This window comes from Uranotaenia lowii, chromosome 1 (assembly GCF_029784155.1).
Source record: "Uranotaenia lowii strain MFRU-FL chromosome 1, ASM2978415v1, whole genome shotgun sequence".
NCBI lineage: Eukaryota > Metazoa > Arthropoda > Insecta > Diptera > Culicidae > Uranotaenia > Uranotaenia lowii.
Window position 1 is genome coordinate 215,551,611 of NC_073691.1, and position 21,559 is coordinate 215,573,169.

Here is a 21,559-nt window from a genome sequence, read left to right on the forward strand (position 1 = left end):
ATTTTTGTCATTTTTGTCATTTTTGTCATTTTTGTCATTTTTGTCATTTTTGTCATTTTTGTCATTTTTGTCATTTTTGTCATTTTTGTCATTTTTGTCATTTTTGTCATTTTTGTCATTTTTGTCATTTTTGTCATTTTTGTCATTTTTGTCATTTTTGTCATTTTTGTCATTTTTGTCATTTTTGTCATTTTTGTCATTTTTGTCATTTTTGTCATTTTTGTCATTTTTGTCATTTTTGTCATTTTTGTCATTTTTGTCATTTTTGTCATTTTTGTCATTTTTGTCATTTTTGTCATTTTTGTCATTTTTGTCATTTTTGTCATTTTTGTCATTTTTGTCATATTTGTCATTTTTGTCATTTTTGTCATTTTTGTCATTTTTGTCATTTTTGTCATTTTTGTCATTTTTGTCATTTTTGTCATTTTTGTCATTTTTGGCATTTTTGTCATTTTTGTCATTTTTGTCATTGGCAAACTTAATACTTTTGCAATTCAAGATTCCAAAATAAGTTTAACATCATTTAAATCTGTTGAACTGGCTCTTGAGACAGTTGTTCGTAAATATAAGTGATTATGTTCCTGATAAAATGTTACAAGGGAAGAAATCCAATAAGAATTCTCTAGGTTATCTTATGAACAACTTGTGTGCAATGTTCCATCATCTCCTGGTGAGTTGATTGAAACCTTCTGCGCAAGAAGTGGTCGTCCATAGAAGGTTTTATATATTTTTCGAACAACATTAAAAAAAATCCAGTTTTTCATGTTTTTGCAAAAATATAAAATTTGGTTAACTTGTTCTATAAAGAAACTTTTAAATCTGAATTCGTTATTTGCGACTGCCCCCTTTCTAAATCGTCTGATTCTAACGTTTCGGCGACTGATTCGCCTACTGAGACGTCACATTCAATCTGTCAAAGCAAAACCTCAACATCCCGAAAGTCACGCAGCGCGATAACTTTTACACATAAACGAGCCGGAAAAACTGGATAACCAATCAAATAGTTTCAGATCATCACTTTAATTTGGCCGGAAAACTAGAAAACAGAGCGTGTCGTAAAACTTCCGCAGAAAATCGAATCCACCAGCAGCCAGCCATGAGTGATATCGAAGCAAAGTTTTTCGTGCGGGCCTTCATTCGCTTCCTGAATGGGCAGCTGGAGCAGCCAGCCTTCAACAGCGACAGCCGGGAATCGCTCGAGGTGGCCATCCAGTGTTTGGAGAATGTGTACGAAATCAACGCGGGAGGTGGTGGAGATGGGTCGGAATCGGGTGCTTCCGCCGGAGGAACCAGCGGCGACAGGGACGACCCCCTGAACCATATCGATCTGTTCGAGGTCTTCCGGAATGCATTTACCAACGTCAGCCCGGAACGAAAACAGGAAGCGGAAAATCTCAAGAACGAAGGCAATTCGCTGATGAAGGAGGAAAAGTATCAGGAAGCCCTCAACACCTACAGCAAGTGAGTTTGTTTTTTTCACTTGTTACCGATTCTTAAACATTCTAGAAAGATGATATCCCCAGAGATAAGAATTAGAATGATTAAACCTGGGTAATTTTTTTCTAGGATTTTCATCCTTTGGGATGATTCATCCTTATATGAATAAACAAACCTATAAGGCTTAAAATCCCAAATAAAACAAGAACAGTGATATCTTTTTACCCTACTGTTAACGTTTCAGCGTATTAGCATTGTTTGAACAACTGTTTTAAGTCCACATCATACATAGGGTGATTTCAACATCCTACACACCTACTTTGTTTGAGATTTACATTTTAACACATTGCGGACCAAAGAAGAGATATCTCGTTTTTTCGCTTGCTATTCTAATAAGCATAACTCAAATGTCATGAATTTGATAATGAAACTTTATTCCACAAAATTCAGCTCAATAATTTATATTACTCAAAAATACTCATTTGGTAGAATTCGCTTCAGTGGTTTCTGAGATATAAAACGTCGAATTTTGGTGGCTTTTTTCAACTATTGACACTAAGCATTCAAAAAATAATGCATTCGGATTCGAATTTTAACGTTGATTATTTTATATTGATCAGGCTTCTGATGTTAAAATGATCCATAATATTGTCAAAATGTATTGATCTGGATTTATATCCAGAATTTTTATAACCAAATTTCCAACATGCAGATTACGCTTCGATTCTCCTTTTTTGGCCGAGAAGATTTTCCTATAGCAAGTGACAGCTTTAAGTTTTACGTGTTTTCATTAAAAATACTGAAATGTGAAACAATTTGTAAATTTGACTGTACGCTTAGTGATTATAATCAAAATACTGATAGTTTTTACAAAATAAACTGTTAAAAATAAGATTGAAAAGACGTGACATCTCGTTTCGATGTATAGAACTATGCTTATCAAGCAATATTTAATAAGTAATTCTTTGCTTAAGTAAAATAAACCCTGCAATTGCAGTAGTACCACCCTTTTTAATCAAACCCATTTCACTCGCCAGAGCTATCTGTCTTGACGCCACCAATCCGGTCTTCTACTGCAATCGTGCGGCAGCATACAGCCGTTTGGGTGACTACCAGAGGGCAGCTGACGATTGCCGAATGTCGCTTCGGTACGATCCCAACTACAGCAAAGCATATGGGCGGCTCGGATTGGCCTACTCCAAGATGAACAAACACGAGCAGGCACTGGAAGCGTACCAGAACGCGCTAAGGATCGAGCCGGACAACCAGGACTACAAAAACAACATGAGCGTAACGCAGCAGCGGCTGGAGGAGCTGCGATCCAATCCGGGCAATGCTGCAGCAAACCCCGCTGGTGGACTCCCCAGGAGCTTGGAAGGAATCGATTTCGCCGCTGCTTTCAACAACCCCGCCCTGGTAAACATGGCCATTCGAATGATCAACGAGCCCGCTATCCAGAATATGTAAGTCGAATGTGCTTAGTGGAATTGTACCTAATCGAAATTGATTTTAATTTTCGCCATACCCCATTCAAGGTTCGGTCAACTTAGTGGAATGAACGCCCTAGATGCGGTGATGGAATCGAGCCGACAGTTAGCCGCTCAGATGACAAACCAGCTTGGCCAAAACGACCTAGCCAACTTGGCCAGCACGATTCGACAGATGCAGCAAGGTGGTGCTGATGGAAGCAGTCCAGCGAATCCTGGAGAAGGTGGCGGCAGCAGCACAGATAACAATGGCCAACCACCGGCACCAGGAAACTCTTAAATGCTTCTAGATTTTTTTTTCTTTTACCTTCCCATAACCTTGAGAACAGCAGTTAATTGTGCTTGAAGAATTTAGCTTTTACTTTATTTTTCCCCCAGAATGGAATTCGAACCATTTTCCTTTTTCGTCATAGTAGTACATTCGTGTAAGTGTAACACCATTAGAACTGGCAACGATTTTTTTGAAATTGAACGTCGTTTTAACTTTCATTCAACAATGCCCGTAAAAATAATAAAAATAAACATTATGTAACCTTACACGGCTAGTATCAACTTAAGTAGTGTGAATTCCACCTTTACCCATAAACGGGGCAAGTGCAAACTTAGAAATTTTTTCACAAAAATACCGTTGCTTTTTACCAACATTTTTTAATTTTTCATTTTCAACGGGAATTTGTTGAGAGCTATTTTAGTGATGCAACGAACGATAATTATTGATAATTTTTAAACATAAACATATTTTTCTAGGGCATGTGAAAATTGAACTATGTTGAAATCCGTTTGCTCTTCCCCGGTGTACTTTAATTCAAAAAAGCTACACACATTGGCTTTGTAATATGGCGGAATAGATGGGGAATAGTAAAAAACTGAATCTTGAAACACTTTCAGTGTTTAAAACTTCTTTTAACTAGCTGTTTTTCTTTCCATTTCCCCGATATGTGCAAATTTCCGCGGTAAAAATCGAGGGAATCGAGATGACATCATTTTAAAGAGATTTTGAACACCGAGGCCAGTTCAAAATTCTTCTCCCAACTATTCCTCATCGATTCCACCATAATACAAAACCAACCTGTCGCCTTTTTGAGTATGTCATTCGTAAAATAAAATTATTCATTGTCACCTGAGGTGTACCGCGATCTTAACACTCCAAGACAAGTGAAATTATCACAGTCAGCACTGAATAAATAAAATATCGGTGAAATGTTGCAAGTCACATCACGTGACTCGCAGAATACGCCCCAAAGTGTAAGGTAATAATTCGAAAAAAAAACTTAAATTTTGCCATAGTTTTTGTCCAAAAAAGATACCCTGTTTTCAGTGTTTATTTGAGTTTTCGAAACGAGATTTTTGTTTATACAAATGTGCAAATGGACAAAGAACTGAAGCGGGTATTGAAAAAATTCAAATGAAAAAATCTGGAATTCAGAATCCGAAACAGTGGAATGTATGCAGAGTCTGTTTGTCTGCTTCATTTCGAGACGAAAGCGCCCGATTAATGGATGAAGGACACATTTTTTTTAAATTTGAATCCATATTGAAAACTATCAAATGAAAAAAAAAAATCCTATAACGATGAATACCTCCCTGGAAGCCAACGGTGAGAGGATTTTCCTCCTCGAAACTAAACTTGACTCTCTTCAACCAGCAATTGGCACTCCAAAACAAAATCTCTCAACACAACCACCCACCCACCCACAGTAAGCAAGCATCATCCACTACTCAGCTCAGCACTAGGCTGGAAGCGTATTTTTCGTCTAAGTAAACCATTCGCAGAACTTACAAAGTAGGCTTAGATGCCGGCCGGTCGTCATCATATCGGTGGTGTGTCAATGCATTGAATAGTAATAACGAAAAAAAAGCACACACTCTACGCCTACTACCCACTATACCTACTAGAAGGCTGGTAGTATTCTTACGAATCAGTTGATCGCTGGCTTTCAGCGGAACCGGACAAGCTTTCCCCGAAATTTGAAGAAAAAAAAGTATCGTCTCCTTTAGTTTAGAGATTTTTAAGTTGGACTATCTAACCACTAAATTTCGGTTAATCCGGTGTCGTCGTGCGTTAAGCGTAGTGGATCCGAAACCATGCTTCCTCCCTCCTCGTCTAACGTAGTTGAACAGTAGTCGCTTTTGTTTGCCGTTGCTGGAAGAGTTCCGCTGCTAATGACTCTGAATCTAACTACTCGGAGATGCAGTGATTGCTGATGACTAATTGAGTATCGTCGTCGTCGTCGGGATTCAAGGTCACTACCAAATTGGCGCCTCGACGCTTCGTCAGCGTGTGTGGTTGATTTGTTGATTTTGGTGATTTTGTTTGTGCGATTAACAAATGAATAGCGTGAGAAAGTGGTGATAGTTGGTGGCATTATAGGTTTTTTTAACAAGCCCTGGACGAGAATCTCGCGTAAGTTTGGGGAAAAAGGGTCCCCCCCCCCACGAACGGTAGCCAATTGTATGAGCACAGAGCATGACCTCATCAACGGAAACACATTTGTCGATGGGTTTGTCTGCATAGTTGAAATTGTTGAGCAACTGGGCTGCTGTCCTTCAACTTTTCTGCTCTGGAAATGAATGGAATGGTCTGGCTGGACAAATCCACCCTCGGACCTGGACTCGGACTCAAACGGGTGACGATTATCATTAGTGAAGTGCTTATCAGTGGGACTTTCGTTGGCCTGTATGGAAAGGGGGGATGTTTGGAAAGTAAACAATCTTTTAACAGCACACCTGTATTTGCACAATGATTCGTTTTGTGTGGCTGCTCGAAAAAAAGTGTTTTTTACACTTTCTGTTGAGTAAAATTGAGGCGGCCGAACTGGTTACGTGCTAAACAGTACAGCTTCAATATTTTCTCTTAATAACAGCTTATTTCCTCTGTCTACAGATAAAGTTTCCGCCTCAAGAGCGGTTTTAGATCAAACGAGCTTGAATTGTGCTTCACCAATACGGTGTGAATCATAATAGTTTCGTGGCAGAATTGTTTTGAAATGACTCCCATGGGTACTTATCATATCTTATCAAGTGAAACTAGCCAAATCAACTGTTCGAATACAACGGGTTATTTCACATGACCAAATAATAATTATTTGGATTGAATTTACATCTGAAAATGTGCACTTGCACTTGCACGCAAGAATTGATTATTAAATTTGGCATTTTACTTTAAACAGGTACTCCTAAATTTGGAATTCAAACTTTTTGTCCATCGGCCAGTGTTCTAACGAATGAGCCATCGTCGCACCAATTTGAAGTTCTAATGATATAAAAGGTATGTTCACAAAGTCACAGGTCTGAAAACTAAAAGTTTATTACTTATAGGGGGAAGTTGTCTACTACCGGACACTCAAGGTTTTTAAGCAATAACTTCAAAAATAGATTTTTGTAAATATTGGTTCCTCTACTGATTTTAAGAGTATCAATATTATGATCACTTAACTATAATAGAAAAAAAATAATTTACAACATATTCATGTGGTAAGAGAAATCATTTCATGTTAGTTTTCGCTCATTTCCAAAAGTGTTGTCTATGGCCGGACACTACGAATTACTTCACCAAAGTTGTCACCAATGGCACAAAAACGTAGCAATATGACTGAAATCACTTGCGCAGATCTTGTGAGTATGTGTTTTCCAATACTGAACGTTCTATGAAGCCAGTCATAAAAGTTTTTTTGACAAACCAGAATAGAACATTTGTTTCGAAAAAACTAGAGAAAAATTGTCTATGACCGGACAGCAAAATCTTAAGTTTCTCATAGGACCAAAATAGTTTCGTTATTGAATCCTTATCTTCTGCTAACCATTTGAGGGTGCTAAAGAGATGAAAAAATGAAAGTTTCAAGTTGAAATCATCTATAATTTTGAATATTTTCTTGTCCGGTCATAGACAACAACTTGGTGTCCGGTCATAGACAAATCGCATTTTTTTTTATTTTCCTAATATTTCGTTTGAATTTCCGTTTTGTTATCTCATATCTACTCTAATCGAAAGATAACCAATCAACGATGTCGTTTATATGCAGTTCAAATTTTACAAGCCGAAAAAACTGACCCCAATACATAGGTTTGTATAGGAAAATTGAATATGAATTGAATTGAATAATTTTGATGATTTTTTAGTACAAAATAATCAATTTTCCTATACAAACCTAAAAGTTCCGATCCAATCGTGGACTCGCAAAGCAAAACGCATCCACAAATAGAGGAGGAAGAAGAAGAAGAAGAACATAAAAGTTCAAATTTACTCATGTAAACGTTACTTTAAAAAACAGCGAAAAATCATGGATTAGTTTTGAACCAGAACGAAGCTTTTGAGACCCCATTGTATGAGAAATTCGAAAATGACCCCAAATCGACTCAGTCTACTGTAGCATGCCATCTAGCGACTTTTTACCGCATGAAACGTTATCTCCTTGATGGACCAAGTCCACGGAAGCCGAGTAGAGAAAGGCAACGGTCTGGACGTACTATATTTTGGTCAAGACGAAAGTGAGGCGGAATTCGTAAGATCAATCCAGGGACTGGAACCTAATACCTCGGATTCTTCCATGCAACGATTGATCAAAGATGACTTAAATGCATCATCGAAGACAAAAGCGCCATTTGGTAACAGAACGAATTAAAGAACTGCGACTGTCGAAGTTCTCAGATGAGAAACTTTTTTCGATTGATCCGGTGTTCAATTAACGTACGGATCGGTATATTTTACACCTGAAGGCTAAGGATGTTCCAGAGAATGTGAAATTTAATTTTACACGAAAAAAAAAATAAATGCATTTATCAGCTAAATTATGCGTCTACATCAGAAGTGAGCAATCTTTTGAAGCAACGTTCCACTTTTAATTAAAAATTCTTTCGGCGGGCCTCATTAAAAATAACATTTAGGTCATAATAGTTTGCAGAATTTTACGTATTTTTTTCAACCACAAAATTTCTACAAATACCAAACTAAAAATTATAAATAAAACGAATTCATGTATGTACTTGTATTAAACATGATTTTTTTTTATATAACCAGCCAAAATTGAATAGGTTCATCACTAAATCTTGATCATTGTTCAATAATTTAAATGTTTTAATTGATTTGAAATGTTTAGCGTATATTCCTTTTATTTATTCAAAACGAAAATTTTGGAAATCCTTTCTATGGTTTGTAAAATGACTTGAATTGTTTTCTGAGAAAACCCCTTTTTGTTCGAAACGACGCGATGGTATTTTGCGAAATCACTTCCATTCAAAACTTTCATGGAGCTTAACCATAGCGATTTTTTTCTGTGCCCATTTTTAAAAAGTTTTTCACTTTTTTTTAAATTTTCTCCTGAAGCCTTAATTTTTTTTTTCTTTCCAAGGGTAATTTTTTTTTTCATTTGAAGTTCCGTAAGAAATCATTGCATTGGAGTGTTGAGCAAGGTTTCAAAATCATGAAATTCATCATTTCACAGATATTTATCCAGATTCCTTAATTTTACCGTTTACATTCGTGGGTCTAGAAATTTTTTTACAGATTTCATAAATTTTCTTAATTTATATACCTCTGGGATAGGCTACCTAAGGCAGAATCATGAAAATCTTATAACTTTGCTAGTTTTGGATTGCTAGTTTTCAAATAAAATCACTCAATTTAATCGATGTTTGGCCTGATTTTCCTATGAAATTTCTGAAAATAGATAAGACAACATTTTTCCGAGGTGCAAGGAATCTCAGAGCTTATTTTGACTTATTCGGGGCGCTTAATCCAAATATTCAATTAGTTTTTTTTTGTCAGTTCTAGTTTTCGAGATAACTTTAAAAAATGGGTAAAAAATAAAAAAAAAGTTCTGGGAATTATTTTTTGTTATTTTTTTCCAAACCATTAAAAAATGAAAATTTTGACGAAATTTTGAAGAAAAATTAAACTAAATTGAATCCTTGATATTCTTAAAATCGTAAGTCAAATCGTTTCGCAGTCTTCAAAAAAGTGGTTAAAAAACTAATATCTTTAATATCCAATATTCAATAACTTTCTTTAATGTTGTCAGAATAAGTTGTAATCATTTTTTTTTCGGAATTTCTATAAATTGTAGAATTTATTTCTTGACAGCGTTGTATCTCTGATACTAGAATATCTTGGCAATATCAGAATCCTTGATTGAATGAAGGGTAGTAAATTGATTCAAAATCAGCTTTTGGTTTTATGTAGTTAGGACCGATTTCTGAGGAGGTAGGCGTTGGCTCGATGGCGGCGCACGCGTTTTTTTTTTCTCCGTCCGTGGAAATCGAGTAATTTGTTGGTTTTTATAGTGAAAGTTATCTATGAATCTTGACAAAAAAGTTTGGATCGGATAGCAAGGATATATGTTGTACCAGGAGGGTTCCTTTTCGTGTCCTTGGCCGCTTAACTGTGTGTTTTTTTCGGAATTCGCCCACGGGGGCTTGAAATAAATCGGAATTTTCAGCTCCCATGTGTTGATTTATTCTGTCTTTTCCCGGAGGAAAGACTGGTGATCTGGGTTATTGGATGGTGTACAAAATTCCAATAAACTCGAAAAATTGAAGTGTTTTAAAATGAAAATAGGAAAAATTAAATAAAAATTGTATAAAGTGATTCATGCTGGCATTGAAGAATGATTTTTTATCGTTCCCGCATTGTGTATTGTGATTTTCTACGCATGTTTTTCGGTTCCAAACGTTGCCGGTTTCGGCTTGCTATGTTTTTTTTTTTGTTAGTCAATACCTAATTAAATACATGGAAAATAAAAAAGGGGATATGGATTCGCTGACGAATTAATTTTATAATTTCCTTGTGCTTGAGTGAGGTGCATTTGAAATGCATATGAAATTTCAATAAACTTTCATCACGCATGCTGGTTTTCGCTTTCATCCACAACGCTCAATGAAGAAATGCAGCGCAAAGATAAGTATCCATTATAATTTTCTACTCGCTTAATACTTTCGACAACTTTGAATTAATAAAAAGAAATCATTGACGAATGCATTACGATGATCTTGTTTTAAAAATTTAAAACCGTAGAAAAAAAAAATTTTTTTTTTTTCGTGGCGTTTAAATAGCTCGGGGAGCTGACGCTTGAAATGAAAATTAGAATAGTTTGGAGAAGAAAATTGAAAGTTTAGAGTAGGCAGCGTAGAATAGAAAGCGATCATGAGACGTTAGTTAGACCATCATGCACTGCATTATATCCACTTCGGCTGAATATGGACAGAAACCAGTTCAAGATAATAAACTAACCCCTCATAACACCAGTTAGAGGAAGGACATGGGAGGGTTGGAGACTGGCCTCTACATACTCCCCACGCATCTACATACTACAATTTATGGGCGCATTTATAATATAAAAATAAAAAGGAAAGATCTCACCAAGTTACAGGACACCTTATTCAGCTGTCGATTTTAAGTTAGGTCCTTGGGCTGACAACTACGTCTTGCGAAAGCCATCGTCTTGGTCCAAAGATGTTAGGGAATGGCTTGAAGATTTGCTCAACGTCATCATTGGACCAAATGATTTATCGGTAGTACATGCCACGATACATGAAAATAAAACAGAAAAAAAAGAAAAGAGAGAAAAAAAAGAAGGATATTAGTTCATATCATGTATCAATATCTAAAAAGAAGCCTAGCTTAAACTAATAATAAACTGAGCTCAAATTAAGCAACATTATTCCTGTCATATCACAGAATCATACAATTTTACCTAAATATGAATATGAGAGCCTGTTTTGCTTTTTAGAGCAATCTTATTTCAAACTAATAAAAATTCTAGCTCAAATTAATAGTAGAAGTAAGCAACATTATTCCTATCACAACCTCACAAAATCATGCTAATTTACCTAAATATGGATATAAGAGCCTATCTAACCGTTTGAGCATCGCCCTACCCTACCTGCCTCAGTTGAATGGCTACTTTTGAATGAGATTTAAAAATTATCAAGACTGTTTGCTCTGAACTATAATACTATCAAAACAACTCAAGAGACAGATTCGTATCACAAACCTAAAACCTCAAAATATCATTTCCATCCAATTAGCCCCCAGTGATTGAAAAAAGCTAGATTTAAGAATAAGCCACCGTAATTCATAATCCGCAAATACACATCCACTGGAGCATTGGGGAGGAATATGGTATTTAAATATGTTAACCTACTCCTTTCTAACTTTCCAACTATTTGAATATATCTGAAGAGAAAAAAAAACTCCACCTCCGAATGATCTGAAAAATAGAAAAGAACATTAAGAAAAATAGAAAAGAACATTAAAATAACAATAAAATGTCAAACAATCATTTCTGATTGACCATGTGATTGAGCTTTAGTTAAAAGCCGTGGGACCGACATCTAGGGGTTCCGTTTCACTTATGGTCGGAAGTGATCCGTTGATGCCTATAACAACGCTGAATTGTGATACTCTCACTATTCTATATTAAATGTTGTTATACGTCAAGGTATACCCATTTATATCAAAGTAATACAAATGAGCACTCAATCACGCCCACAGAAAATTTAAAACCGTAGAAAAATTGTAAGTTTATTATTAGTGAACAACGTTTTAGGTAAGTCAAATTATAAGGGAAAATTTTTGAAAAAATCTTTCGAGTCCTAAACGGACTTCGAAAGGTTTTATGTTTTACTAATATTTTTTTTCTCTTCTTTATTTTCAAGAGCGAGTAAAGGCGCTATATCCTTGGTCGATGACCAGAAATGATTGTACACTTAAATCCAAAGCAATTTAACTAAGAAAACTTACGCTTATAATTTGTAGTAACGTTTAATTATTTCACAAATTTCATAAATTTCTACAAAATGCTTCTCTTTAAGTTTTGTGATTTCTGTGAACAAAATAAATCATTTTCAGCCGCTAAAGGATGGTCCTAGTGATTGGAGTAGCTAATTAACATTAAACATGAATTCTTCATCAAGGAGCAATTTCTTAGCATGCTTCCAACGATACTGCCCATTTGAAACGTATGGTACTGGTGGTCCACGTTTCTTCTGTTCCTGTGTTCCAGATGTCTCTGCGTTCTCTGCTCCATGGTAGGCCCAACCATTTTATGTTTTTGATCATTTTAATGTTTTTATGTTAAAATGATGGAATGCATAAACAAAGACAAGAAGAATAATAACATACTGTTATTATTCTTTGGGACTCAGACATAAGTTCTGGCTGTGGAAGTACGATTAGTGATTAGTGATTAGTGATGTAGTTAGGACCGATTTCACCTAAAACTGATCAATTTTAAAATTTCCACACGCCTTATGAACGCCTGTGAAATGTTTTGAATTCAGGACGCCAAAATCTTACGAAATCAGTTAATGAAACATAGGCACCAAAAATGCTGTTCCCCTGTGTAATCGTTACAAATTTTTTGGATTGAAACACAAAATTACAATTACAACGATTTTAAAAAAAACTCAACGAAAAGCTTGACCCCTACGAAAAAGTCAAAAATATGGGGCAAATGCAACTGCAAACAATTTTGTTGGCAGTTATTGACATATCAATTTTTTTGATTATTAGGGACCGCTATTTTTTGATAATTATCAATCTATCGTAGAAAAAAAATCGTGAAATAAATTTAATAAATATGAGATAAGCTTCGTGGGCCGCACAAACATGCCTCGAGGGCCGCGGGCTGCGTTTTGCTCATCCTTGGTCTACATGAACACAAATACAAATATGGTTGTATTTTGGAATAAATAGATTTCAACCATTGAATTTGTGATTAAGTAAAATGTGATTCTGTTGGCGGACAGGAATTGAAAACCCGCAGTGAAATTGTGTTCGAAGCTAATCTTTGAAATCAAAAGTGGCTCCTGATACATTTCTCTGGAGCCATTCCATGGATTTCTTCTATGTTGTTAGATATCCGCTCTAGTCACAAATGTTTGTTGTTTTCTTTCATCAATGTCAATACTTTCAAAAAGCCATTAAGTCAACTGTACTAGAAATTGTATAACAGTTTCACGTGTATGAAATCATTAAGCCATCCAAAAAAGAAACATAAATCATAAAATTCGTTAAGCCTCGTCCTTGTGAAATATTGATAAGCCAGACTACCTGGAAGGGTGGGTTTGCTTGCCAAGGGTGATAAAAAATTCTATTAAATCTATATTGACCATCAAATCACGTTATAAGGTAGAAGCACTCAATGATAACTTCAATTTTTGAGAGCACCGTTCTGATCAATTTTTACAAACGATGTGATTTTAACTGATATCAAAATTAATCAACAAGTTTTTAAATTGTCTTCTAGATTAGAACGATAATATGAGTAAAAGCACACATTTTTTCACCGAAAAATATTTTTTATAAGGTTTCAAACAACTTTGAGCTGGGCCAGATTGAGGAATAGCATTGGCAGTGTCACCGGTTTGAACACACCTGCCCAGAATGATAACGGGCTGCTGGCTGAAATGCAGTTCAAACGTTTTTTTTATTTTCATAGACACCAACAATCACGCCTTTGAGTTATCTAGTGCTCGCATTGATTGGTCTATTTACTTTTCGGCATCATCATTAGCTCGCGTGATACAACACATTTGATTACCTACTGTGTAGGCACTACTGAGTAGCTAGAACCGATATCGGTAAAGAACTCAACTGGAAAGTTTCCTCAAGGGGTTGTCTAACAGCTGATTCAAGCTTCTAGAGTGAGCGACGATTGCATCAAAATATATATGAAATTCTCAAAAAAGTAGTGTTCCAAGAAAATTTTTGAAAAAATTATTAAATGGTTGAGCGAAGCAAAGTGTCATCTACACGACACATGAGACTTCTGCTTATCAAGTTATTGAATGAAATCCAATCATCGAGCCTATCGGCGGAAAATTACTACCTTATCTGTTATCAGCTATCTTTTCGTCTAGAGGTGGAGACAACATGTGTAAAATAAAAATCAATTGATCAATTTCGCGTGATAAGTTAGATGTGGGGTTGACGAGGTTGGATCGGTTGTGATTCTACTCATGGAGATTGAGATCACCAAATTTTGCAGTCACTCACGACGACCTGTACGTTTCTTAGAGGAAAAAAGCCCCAGCGGGCTACTGCGATCGTTTCGCATGCTATACATTCAGATTATATGTTTGAGAGGGTGCGCGCGCCTGCTTCGTTGATCATCACAGTTACACAGCCACATGTATTACATCACCTGGCTGAGCTAACTGCGTGTGTTCGGGTTAGAATTCTGATCGTGTACATATGGATGTAGCTACACCGGTGAATACCATCAATTACATGGGAAACAAATCTCGTCATTCATCTGTCCAATTTGTGTCACCAATCGGTCAGCAATCTGAGGTAAATCGAGGGATGCGGGAGAAGTAGAAGGAAGTTATAGTTTACAAATTACCGGACTTAGCGTGAATCAGATAGGAATCGGATCAAATCCATCGACGACGTTTTCAAGTGGAATACTCTTTTCTAAACCACTCTGCACATACTATTTCTATACTCTTATTATATATTACCTAGACAATTATCTGACTATTAATCACATGTTTTTGTTACTATACTCAGCTTCTGTAATCTGTGTCAAAGGGCATGATCTGTTGATTACGATAACTGCATTTTGGCTGCTATGATTGACAGTTGATCAACACCTTACGTGACTTCTCAATCCAACTAGAATAACATAAGAACGAAGGTTCGTTTGGTTAACAGAAAATAACTCGAGCAAAAACTAAACAAAAAAAATAAAAGAGAAAATAGAATCGCCCATTTTAAGTAAAACCAGTCAAAAATTGTAAAATAAAAAAAATGCAACATAAAACTTAACTTCATTGCATACGTAAAAGTTTGAAAGGAATGTATGGATTATCTTTGTTCCGAAAAGTCAAATTAAAATCTTATTTGAATATTAACAGAAATCGTTTGAAATTTCAAGTAACATCTCTTTAACCCCTTATTCCCCTCTATTTTTTAAACAATCCAGAAAATCACTGACATAGACTAGAAAGTTTTGCACAAATCAGGTTTGTCTTGTATATTTTTTCCAAGGAATCACACGAAGGCTATTTGAGCTGCCACATGTTTCGAAAGATGGAGTTATGGCTGATTTTACCCTCGATTTCCCTATATTTTTAATTAATTATGAAAACAGTAAGTTTGGACTTGATTTTTGAACCAAATGTGACCTATTTTGTGTGATTTTTTCCGAGAAATCGAATGAAGGCTATTCAGTAGACTGCCCCAAATGACCCGACTTTTGAAAAAGTTATACGCTGCAGGCTAAAATTGATCCTGGGCCTAGTACAAGATCTCATGCCAAATTTTGGCCAGATTGGACCACGGGAAGGGGTCGCTCAATGAGCCTGAAGTTTGTATGGGATTTTGAGACATTTTGTTCGAGAGGAACATGAAAAACCAGTTTTTCGTCAATAGCTTTAGTCTCCTTCGACCGATTTCATTCATCTTAACTCTTATCGAAATGCAGTCTTTGGATGAAATATTGATCATAGCTTAGACTTTTAGAAAAATAGTTGTTGAAAGAAATCGGCCGACGGGAAACAAAGTTATTGATGAAAAACTTTTTTTTTATTGGCATCACAAATCGTCCAGTCATGTTCCTAAGCCCCTGTGGTTATGCAATTTTTCTTTTAAATGGTCAAGCATTTTTCCGCCCTTACTTCTTTGAACTATTAAGTGAATATCATCCAAACTCAAATATTAGAAAAATATCAAAAATTGCAATCGAGCGCAATAACAATGGTTTAAATCGGTCATTATTTGACGAAACGGCATGTATTTCACATTGAGTGTTCTGGTCGGACATTTAGTCGCCTCATTAAAACAGTGATGAATATCACCCTTAAAAAAGTTAGCCAATTTTTGAAGCTTAATAACTTTTTTATCTTAACTTTATTTGAAATGAAACATTCGGATGACATATTTGTCATAATTTAGGCTATAAGAAAACCCGTTTTTGAAAGAAATCGGTCGAAGGAGACAAAAGTTATTGACGAAAAACTGGTTTTTCATGTTCCTCTCGAACAAAATGTCTCGAAAGCCCATACAAACTTCAGGCTCGTTGAGCGACCCCTTCCCGTGTTCCGATCTGGCCCAAATTTGGCATGAGATCTTGTACTAGGCCCAGGATCAATTTTAGCCTGCAGCGTATGACATTTCACAGGTTTTAAATTTCCCATACAAATTTGAGACAGTCTACTATTCAGCCACAGTACGCATTGGAAACTGGAGATTTTACCCTCAATTTTCCAACATTTTTTCAATAAATTCAGAAAAAGCTGGTTCGGACTGGAATTTTTTAAACAAAATGAGTCCTATTTTGTGTGATTTTTTTCCGATGAATCAACTGAAGGCTCTCAAGCCCTCAAGGCCCTCAGTTCCCCTACAGTTTTCAAATATATCAGAAAATGCGTGTTCAGATTTAAAAATTTTAAACCAAATGTGTGGCTCAAATAGCCTTCATTTGATACCTCGGATAAAATCACTTGAGATAAGTCTCATTTGGTTTCAAATTTTCAAGTCAGAACATGTTTTTTCTGAACTTTTTCAAAAATGTAGGGAAATTGAGGGTAAAACAGCCATAAATTTATTATTTGATGCGTGCGGTATTTCAAATAGCTTTAATTCGATTTTTCGGAAAAAAAAACATAAGAGAGGTTTAATTTGGTTCAAAATTTCGAAATCCGAATTTACTTTTTCAATAATTTATTGAAAAATATAGGGGAATCGAGGGTAATATCAGTCAAAACTTCCGAAGCGTGTGGTGGCTCAAACAGTCTTCATTCGATTCCTCAGGAAAAATCACACAAGATTGATCTGTTTTTGTTCAAAATATTGAAGTCTAAACCAGTGCCGCTAATCCCTAATTAGTCCGCTAACTTTTGTCGCTAAATTTTGAATAAGCTAGCGAATGGAAAAGTCCCGCTAATGTTCGGTTCCACTAATTACGAGCGCTAACTCCCATAAAGAGTGATACGGTCAAAATTTGGTCAAGGGAAAACGCGTGTAAATCGGTGAGATCGTTTATTTAAAAAATCAAATTAAATTTCCTTTTCAAGTTTAATTAGTATAAAATTCAGGAAAATATACAGTTAGGCTTCCGCATTTCCAAATCCGAAATGCCGGGCCTTACGCTTAACCCCTGCCATCAGATTTTGTACAGCCCCCTTGTCCACCTTCTTCGTCGCAGAAAGCCAGTTTGCCTTGAACTGCTGCTCGTCCTTAGCAGTTTTTTGGTCTTCTTTAGGTACCGCTTGACAATAGCCCAGTATTTCTCAATTGGGCGGAGCTCTGGCGTGTTGGGAGGCTTCTTGTCCTTGGGAACCACCTGCACGTTGTTGGTGGCGTACCACTCCATGACCTTTTTACAGTAATGGCAAGATGCCAAATCCGGCCAAAACAGTACGGAACAACCGTGTTTCTTCAGGAAAGGAAGCAGACGTTTATTCAAACACTCATTCAAAGAAATTTCTTGGTTGACAGTTCCGGAAGCTATGAAAATGCTGCTTTTCACGCGAACTTTGACAGTTTCATGTGCTTGAAAATATCTGCTACCTTTCCCCTTCCTTTTGCCATATAAAACTCCTGACCCGGAAGCTGCTTGTAGTCGGCTTTGACGTTGGTTTCGTCGTCCATTACCACGCAGTCAAACTTCGTCTGCATCGTCGTGTACAGCCTCCGGGATCGCACTTTGGCCGTTACTACCTTCTTGTAAGTCGATAGTCCGGCTCGTTTTTTGGCTCGATGCACGGTTGTAGACGATACACCCAGCTTATTTGCGGCATCTCGGAGAGAAAGGTTAGGGTTTCGCTTGAAACTATCGGCAACTCTCTTTGTCGTCTCAGCGGCTTCCGGTTTTCGATTTTCCCCCGATCCCGACTTCCTGGCTGTCGACAAACGTTCCCCAAACACTTTAATTACATTTGTATCGGTTGCCAGCTTTGCGTGCGAGTAGCAAAATTTTGATACGCTGCTCTTCTTCCTTGGACGGCATTTCGACAACTGAAGAGTGAATTCCAAAATCAATTCTACAAACACACACCTTCAAAATGAGGGGTGTTCAGGTTTTTCTAAATGCAAAATTGAAAGAAATACGTCAAGTTGATATTGACCAAATTTTGACCGTATCACCCTTTAAAATAGTTTTAAGCTCATAGATGATTTGTATCGGCAATCGTTTTCAAATGACAATTTTTGAATTGTAGTTTTGCAACTTAAAAATGTAGATTCCAGTAATTTAATTCTAGGATAAGATACAATGTAGTTTAGTTTAATTTTTCCCCGGACATTGTAAGCTATTATATCATCACAGTTTAAATGGGTAATTAATTGTTTAGTTTGTAACAATGGTGTTGACTACCTTGCGTGACTCTAGGAAATAAAGTTCAAATGATACCATATTAGATTACCCTATCGCATGAAATAACCTATGTTATTTGAAATGAAACAAACATCATTTCACACTTAATGTAGACTGATACAGATGTACCAATGACATTGCAAGAAATGTGTCTGCATAATTGATGTAAAGATACCTAATCTGAGAGCAAGCGTTCCTATTCGGATTTTCAAATGGCAATCTGTAATCGGAATCAAAATTTAGAATCGAAATACAAAACTCATTGGTGAACTTCGGAACCAATAGTAATATGCACAATTTTTGTATTTTCGACATTTTAAAAACGCTCATCTTCAAGCTATGCGAAACTTCTACAAGTGTCACCAAGCCAGATGGGAGCTCGAATTTCCGATAACATCATAGCAAGCTGTGTGCCGGGCCATGATCACCCACCGGTAGCATATCTATTAACACCAATTAGCACCAATTGACCGATCGAATCAATAGTTATTTAGTAAGTATTGAATCAGAAGGGGAATCTCTACAAAATAACTGTGTCCATGTGGTGTTCTGTATAAGACGGTATCGTCATCATTCCAGCGCTTGCTGAGTTGTTTGTACCGCAGAACCACCGGAAAACAAATTTCATCTTACTGGCAGATTATTGAGAGGATTCCAAAAACTGACCGGCCAAAACCGATGAACCAACTCCATCACGTGTGTACCTATGCCAAAAGTGTCACCCACCGGTGATCGTTAAATATAATTGGGATGGCTATGCGTCATCGCCTTATGTTTTAACGCGGCATCCAAATTTATTCGCCTGCACCAGCAGTTTGCTAATCGTAGCAATCTTGGGCAAAAATGCGGTAACCCATGTGCAATGAAAGTGCAACTTTGCCTGCCTTCGAACGATCGATCGAAGTAGGCAAAGGTCGCGCGGGCGAGCGAAATTCGGAAACTGGAACTCACGCGCATTCCGATGGGACGTGATTTGAATTTTTGCGCGTCTGACCGTTTGATCGTTGATGTTTCACAACAGCACAGTAGGCGCCCGATTCAATTAATGCGCGTCCTATCAGAAAGCTTTACTGATTGATTAAATTCGATTGTTTGTTTACTTTTTTTTTGCGGTTTTATTCCAGAAACAATGTCATTAAAAGGAAATAGATTTTATTTTCAAAATACTATTTAAAGTTGTTGAAGGGATGTTAATATTAAACGTGACAAACGTGTTAGCAAAGTACATAAGTGTTCACTGTGTGACAGTGCTCCAGCTCATTTACGCTTGAATTTCAACTTGAATTCCGCTGCACTGTTTGCTGATCGATAAACATCGCGTGCCTTCTAGATGAGGGTACCGATAACATCATCGCCACCATCAAACAGAACCGCTCCCAGCACGGCACTGTGGGCTTGCTAGAGCTATCCAGACCAATTACGACAAATGTGTTTACAGTGGCCTCTCGTTAGTCGATTCCAACATCTGCAAGATAAGGATAAATAACAAACGATGACTTACCGTGTGGTGGCAATTACACCATACCTACTTGATATATCATTTTAACTTTTCTTTCATGTTTTTGTTCGTGAAAATCCTATCTAGTCCTATCGATTGGCAGCCGCTCATTTGGTGGCCACGTGGTTAGAAGAAAATCAAAATAAAAACAGGAAATGGCACCGGACATTACGGACTCGGTGATACCAGTGAAGGCAGCAACAACAGCTGCATCTGTCGACAATGTTAACAATTGTTCAACAACATCGGCTTCCAGTGTCGTCCAGCGGCAGCGACATGTTTCCGATCGCCATGACGACAAAGTATCTCTAGTCACGAAAGCTAGCAACGGTAACGATGACAACAACAACAATCAAATCTTGAGCGATGACACCTGCGGTGGTGAAGGCAAAGGTTCCTCTGATGCGGAGACAGAATTCCGTTCGCAAATCCGATGGCCAAATTTCATCGCACAACTGTTCTTGCATGTAGGATTCCTTATAGGTACCTGGTATGTGGTCACACTGCAGACTAGGTTCTTCACCTTATGTTGGAGTGAGTATTTTTGAAATTTGAAATTTTTTCTGTAGGTTAATTTATTTATTTTTTTAATTCGGCAGCCCTGCTCCTGGTGTGGGGATCAGGTTTTGGCATCACTGCTGGAGCGCACAGACTTTGGTCGCACAAATCGTACAAAGCCAAGTGGCCTCTGCGAGTAATACTGATGTTCCTATTTACAATTTGTGGTCAGGTAATGTAAAAACATGTTGTGCTACACTTTTGTGAAGCTTCATAACGTTTTGTTATCTCCGCAGCGCGACGCTTACACTTGGGCTCACGATCACCGGGTGCACCACAAGTACTCGGAAACGGATGCCGATCCGCACAACGCCAAGCGAGGCTTCTTCTTCGCCCACGTGGGTTGGGTCTTTCTGACGCCTCATCCGGAGGTGGTCGCCAAGCGGCAGGTCATCGACATGAGCGATCTCGAGGCGGATGCGATCGTGATGTGGCAACGGAAGTACTATCTGCCCCTATTTGCCCTGCTGGTGATCGCCTTTCCGGTTTGGGTCCCCTGGTACTTCTGGAACGAGAACCTGTGGGTCGCATTCTGGGTGTGCTTCACGATGCGCTTCACCACAACCCTCAACATTGCCTTCTTCGTCAACAGTGTGGCGCACATGTTTGGAAATCGGCCTTACGATAAGTTAGTAAAACGTTTGAGAGTTGGCTTCTTAATTTTATACTTCCTAATAATTTCCCTTCCAGACACATAAGCCCGGTGGAAAACTTATCGGTGGCCATTGCCGCAATGGGCGAGGGCTGGCACAATTACCATCACGTTTTTCCCTGGGACTACAAAACCGGCGAGTTGGGCAATTATATGTTCAATGTCACCACCGGCTTCATTGACGCTTTTGCCCGGCTAGGGTGGGCTTATGACAGTTAGTGTGAACACACTTCATTAATCAAAATTCCCTCTACCAACTACAAACGATTTCTTTTTTGCTGCAGGAAAAAGTGCCTCGCCGGAAATCATCGAGCGAAGGGCGGCCAAGTATGGCGATGGAACACGCTTTCTAACCGACGATTACGCCCACCGGGATGCGGTGTGGGGTTTCGGGGATCGGGACATCACCGCGGACGATTTGGAGGATCTGTTGCGGTCTCAGGGTTAAAGTCTTGAGGTAACAACGATGCCTTTCATTTGGGTACCAACTTTATTTAGTTAGACTAACTGGGATTAAGTTTTTAAAACAGTATTTAAGATACAATCAAGAAAAAATCGGTTTTGCCATGTACAACTATTTTTAGAATATTTAAAATGTGTAATAATGCTT

At 37.5% G+C, this 21,559-nt stretch overlaps 2 protein-coding genes across 3 annotated transcripts; both read left to right on the forward strand.

Annotated features, from left to right (window-relative positions):
* Positions 1-901: 901 nt before the first annotated feature.
* LOC129739889 (small glutamine-rich tetratricopeptide repeat-containing protein beta-like) lies at positions 902-3,461 on the forward strand. Its single transcript, XM_055731430.1, has 3 exons — positions 902-1,461; positions 2,475-2,900; positions 2,973-3,461. Exons 1-3 carry the CDS (start codon positions 1,097-1,099, stop codon positions 3,202-3,204), a joined length of 1,023 nt encoding a protein of 340 aa, XP_055587405.1. The 5' UTR covers positions 902-1,096; the 3' UTR covers positions 3,205-3,461.
* A 1,376-nt stretch (positions 3,462-4,837) lies between these two features.
* Positions 4,838-21,559, forward strand: LOC129747672 (acyl-CoA Delta-9 desaturase). 2 transcript variants are annotated; one of them, XM_055741991.1, is made up of 6 exons: positions 4,838-5,167; positions 19,827-20,273; positions 20,339-20,469; positions 20,534-20,925; positions 20,988-21,163; positions 21,234-21,559. In XM_055741991.1, the coding sequence occupies exons 2-6, from the start codon at positions 19,895-19,897 to the stop codon at positions 21,395-21,397; spliced, it is 1,242 nt and encodes a 413-aa protein (XP_055597966.1). In that variant the 5' UTR covers positions 4,838-5,167; positions 19,827-19,894; the 3' UTR covers positions 21,398-21,559. The 2 variants fall into 2 exon arrangements, with proteins under 2 accessions (XP_055597966.1, XP_055597957.1); XM_055741982.1 differs by having other exon boundaries at positions 4,838-5,328; positions 21,234-21,558.